Source organism: Mchenga conophoros, linkage group LG16, assembly GCF_057382185.1.
Source record: "Mchenga conophoros isolate Kocher_MC1m ecotype Shallow Benthic linkage group LG16, M_conophoros_male_GT1.1, whole genome shotgun sequence".
Taxonomy (NCBI): domain Eukaryota; kingdom Metazoa; phylum Chordata; class Actinopteri; order Cichliformes; family Cichlidae; genus Mchenga; species Mchenga conophoros.
This window is the reverse complement of record NC_140541.1, coordinates 23,358,537-23,363,235: the sequence shown is the minus strand read 5'-3', so window position 1 is coordinate 23,363,235 and position 4,699 is coordinate 23,358,537. Positions and strand designations below refer to the sequence as shown.

The following is a 4,699-nucleotide window of genomic DNA, read 5'->3' as shown; positions in this document are numbered from 1 at the left end:
GCTCTGTATTTCAGCCTTCTCTTTTTCCGTCATGCATATCCAAATTGTAAGATATTGATATTTACTCTGAGCCAGGATCTGAGATAGTTATGCGATTGTTTGCTTGATGTTAACAGTCAGAGCTGATGAAATTGCTTGACGCCATCCTAATGATGTACGTTTCAGAAAAGTGATTTGCCAGCTGCAGTGCACTCATGCAGATTAAATGTGGTGACAGTGTCACACTTCACAAATGATTGTCGCATGCAAATTGCGGGTCTATTTACATGCATGGGTTACAGATATGAGGTTTTGATTTTCCAAAAAGTCTCCAAATTAACGTGAAAGGAAAATCTCATAACAGGAACAGGAGTCTTATGTATACCAAGTTTCTATAATTTTTTATAAAGAGTTTCTGTATTCAATATAAGATGTAATACAAGAAAATAGAATGTCACAATGGGAAGTTAGGGTGATCACGTGTTTGTCTTGTCCCACATATTGAGATAGTATCACACATTTTGATTGACTTCAGTTTACAAAAAAGATGCGATGGTATTAAATATCTTAATTTTAGCTCTTAAATTTGCTCATAGGAAATTAAAAGTAGCAGTACAATAAAGTATGTCTGTTCTTTACTGCATAGATCCCCAAATTGAAACCAGTTAGTTTGTGTGTTCTAGCTAACCTTTAAGTTAGGTTTATCAAAAGCATATATTATCTCACAGAATTAGTCAAATTTCCTTTGCAAACCTTGACACTTCTCAAAAATTAAAGGAGGACTTTAGGGATATCAATCTGTCACAGTGTGAATCCTTTTCCCCTGTCTTGGCACAAAGTCACAGCGGATGTGGTGGAGAGGTAACAACAAGACAACCCCTCCCCAAAAGGAAATGGTTTAGCAGAACTGTTCCTTTTCCTGTATCCCTTCTGACAGAAACATGCACGAGTAGGTCATTTTGTGGGCAGTGACACTGGCAGTGTTTCCACTGTCATTTACATGAAGAAGCAGATATTGGTCCTGCTGCTGGGTTGATCCCATTCTTTGGCGCTGTCCAGCTCTCCTCATGTAATGGCACACTTGGTGTCTCCTCTAAATTCTTGAAACTATCCTTGGAGTATGTTTGGTAAATAATAAGAGAGGGAAACAATGTTCCAACATGAGAAGTTCTGTTTTGTATTCATTGTAAACAGTTTGTGTTTTCTGTCTTCTTCTTTTTTTTTTTTTTTGTAAACTATATCCACAAATACCCAATAAAAATATTTTGAATAAAAAAACGATCCTTGGAGTCACAGCAAACCTTGCAACAGCACATATGGATGTTTCACCCTTGAGGAGCTGGACTACCTCTGTAACCCAAATGGGCTGAAGGTACTGACACCAACAAAAAGCAAAATAAAATAAGAGAAAAGAAATCAGCCAGGAAGGATAAGAAAAGAGCAATGATCTGTGGCCACCAGCTGCAAAACCACTCAAGTGTTCTTCTTTAATAAGTTTTTAAATAATGAATCTTCAGTTGTAACAAAAGTGGCTTTGAGCTTGTTTGTAGGATTATGTGTCTTAATGTTCCAACCCTAAATGTTGTAGCTGTCTGTCAGGGTAAGTGACACGTTAATATTTACAGTGTAGGTATAGCTTTAAAAGAAAAGAGCAAAGGGTTGTCTTCATGTTTTCTTTGTAATGTGTCTTGTGGTGCATTAGTAAGATATAAATTGGGGGGATAATGAGAAAAGTGCCTATTCATAAAACGCAGTACAAAGCAAAACCAGAGCCACAGATGTCTAGTCATGCCCACATGGCTGTTTCTTTAATCCCGCTGGAGCTCAGACTTTGAAGGACTGCGTAGACGTGGAGTTGTGTTGTAACGGGAGTCAGAGGGTGACGCAGCACCAAAAAACCCCCCAAAACATCTTATAAAACCGATCCCAGACTCTCTTCTGTAACGACAAAAGTTGCAAAACACCCTCCCTCCAAACGTTTTCTCAGCTCGGGGTCACGTGACCGCGGTCCCTCCTCAACGGGCAGCGCTGAGTTGTAAGTTGTTATTGTACCTGACAGCAGCCGCTCCGTTCCAGTCTCTGCCTCTCCCCCGCTGCAGACGCCGATGGAGAACCTGAAGCACTTCTTGCTGGCTTTGTGTGCCGCCACCGCCGCCGGCTTTGTTTCCATAATCTTCGTCTTCAGATGGGTTCTGTATTTTAAGGAAGGTTTGGCCTGGGATGGAGGGCTCGCCGAATTCAACTGGCATCCGGTATTAATAGTCACTGGATTTATTTTCTTGCAGGGGATAGGTAAGAAGGGTCTTTATTATCTTTATAAGACATAATTGAGACTAACTGTTGAAAGTGCACTTCTTTTTCTTATACCACGACATCTGCGGGATTAAAAGGTGCAAATAAAAATCCAAAATTGACGTCCTCCTTCACATTTTTCAAAGACTTTTTCAAAGTGGGCTGGCATGGATTGCTTGCCTGCCTGATTCTAGCCTTCATTGCGTAATGAGGGAATCACAAGCTGGCAGTACACTCGTCCTTCATCTAAAGAGAGAAACTTATGATTGAACATGCACTGTGACATGGCATATAGATTTTACATGCATTACAACACCTGTGTGCTTTTTTCCCCCCCATATGATTTTCATGAGGCTATGAGACCCAAACATTACATCCTAGATAGTATAAAGCAAGTAAGCCTACAACTTTAGAAATATGTAGTCAAATTTATTTTATTTTAATTAAAAAAAAAAAAAAAAAGCTTTATTGTTGCCTTAAGTTGTTGCTAACTGCCTGTCTTACTCTCTCTTGCAGCAATAATAGTCTACAGGCTCCCCTGGACCTGGCAGTGCAGCAAACTCATGATGAAGTTCATTCATGCAGGACTGAATTTGTTAGCCTTCGTTTTTGCTGTTATAGCCATGGTGGCAGTTTTTGACTTCCACAATGGTGCCAACATTCCCAACATGTACAGTCTGCACAGCTGGCTGGGCCTCACGGCTGTTATACTGTACGGTCTGCAGGTAAATAGATGCAATCATTTGGTATTTTTAAAGCAGTTACAACAAAGACCTACTTTTGTTACATATTGAAGATAAGAGTGTCGTCTAACATTTTACCTAAGAAGCACAGTTATTGCAGGGTTTTTGTAGCTACTACTACCATTAGACTGGACTGTTAACACATCTAAAGTATAACAGTATAGCTTTCTCATTTTTCTCTGAACCTCTTACTGGTGGTTCTAAAAGACTAAGTCATAGTGGACAGCAGTCTTCAGATCTGAAGTGGGTTTTATCTGTCTCTCTCTTTCAATGGGCAGCTTGTTCTTGGAGTTGGCATGTACTTGATACCAGTTACACCTGTGTCCTGGAGAGCAGCGTTTATGCCTCTCCACGTCTACAGCGGTCTTTTACTTTTTACCAGTGTCATAGCCGTGGCACTTATGGGCATCACAGAGAAACTCATCTTTGGCCTGTAAGTATTAAAATAGAGAGTGAGAGTAGTTAAAAATGAGATGAATACAGTGTAAATGCTGAACAGTGAGAATAACTTTCCTCTGTTTACATCACAAAAGGAAAGACCCAAAGTATAAGGATTCTCCCCCAGAGGCAACTTTTGTGAACGTACTGGGAGTCCTCCTGGTGCTTTTTGGAGGTCTGATTCTTTGGATTGCCACTCGAACATCTTGGAAACGCCCCAGTGACCAGATCTTGCATAGTCTGCATACCAATGGGGGAGGTGAGGACAACAGTAAAGTCACTTCAGCATTGTCTCAACTGCCGGATGGATCTGATGCTTACGGTGCTGGAGATGCCAGGAAGAGGAGTAACAAATTTGATGAACAGGTTAACTGATAGAAAAAGTAAAAAAAGAGTGGATTAATGTATGTGCAACCAGTTTAAACGAACAAGGGAAATCAAAAGGAACGCATCAAATTGTTACATTCCTGTACCGCTCTTCGTTTCTTTTTAGTTTTCACTCTCGCACCTTAAAGTACTTTATTTTGATTTTTTTTTTCATTTCTCCAGTGTTTATGTAAGTGCATGTAAATAATGGTGAGCTACTACTGTATTAAGATTACACAATGATTTAAAAATAGGCATACACTGCACAATTTAATCACTGCAGGTTTTCTATACACTAAATACTCTATTGTATTTTCTTAGTTTGATACTGACAGTATATTTTATAATAAACATTTGATACATATAAAATGTCTCCATTATTCACATTGTAAATTTAAATCAGTAGTGAAAGAGAGAAACTACATGCTCTTGATAGTGATTGTATTGTTATTATTGTAGATGTTAATATTTTTTTAATATATATACATATATTATTTTGCATATGTGAAAAAAAAAACGTGGAACATTTAAAACAGTACTAACCAGGTGCACTAATTAGAAAAAAAGAAAGAAACCAAGGTTGTCAGAATCACTTCTTTCCTTGCCAGCAGGGTGAAGGAAAAGTTCATAAATAAGTAACGCAGGATTTTGGATCGCTTTAATTAAATCCAACTTAATTCGAGCAAAATGTGACTGAACATCAAAAGTTGACTGCAGTATGGATACTGCAGGAATTTAAAAAAAGTACATGCATCACATGAACCATTAGGACCTTGATACGGTCTTTTTAATAAATTTTTTTTCTTAAGAAACGGTGAAAAATTAATTGCGGATACGAGCAGCTGACTTCAGCAATAATACTCCTGCTGTTAATTCGCTAC

The 4,699-nt window shown here is 38.6% G+C and overlaps 1 protein-coding gene across 1 annotated transcript; it reads left to right on the top strand.

Moving 5' to 3' along the window:
• The first annotated feature begins 1,967 nt into the window (after positions 1-1,967).
• On the top strand, positions 1,968-4,187 carry cybrd1 (cytochrome b reductase 1). The gene is made up of 4 exons (XM_085249229.1): positions 1,968-2,271; positions 2,788-2,996; positions 3,293-3,447; positions 3,548-4,187. The coding sequence occupies exons 1-4, from the start codon at positions 2,085-2,087 to the stop codon at positions 3,825-3,827; spliced, it is 831 nt and encodes a 276-aa protein (XP_085105355.1). The 5' UTR covers positions 1,968-2,084; the 3' UTR covers positions 3,828-4,187.
• The last annotated feature ends 512 nt before the right edge of the window (positions 4,188-4,699 follow it).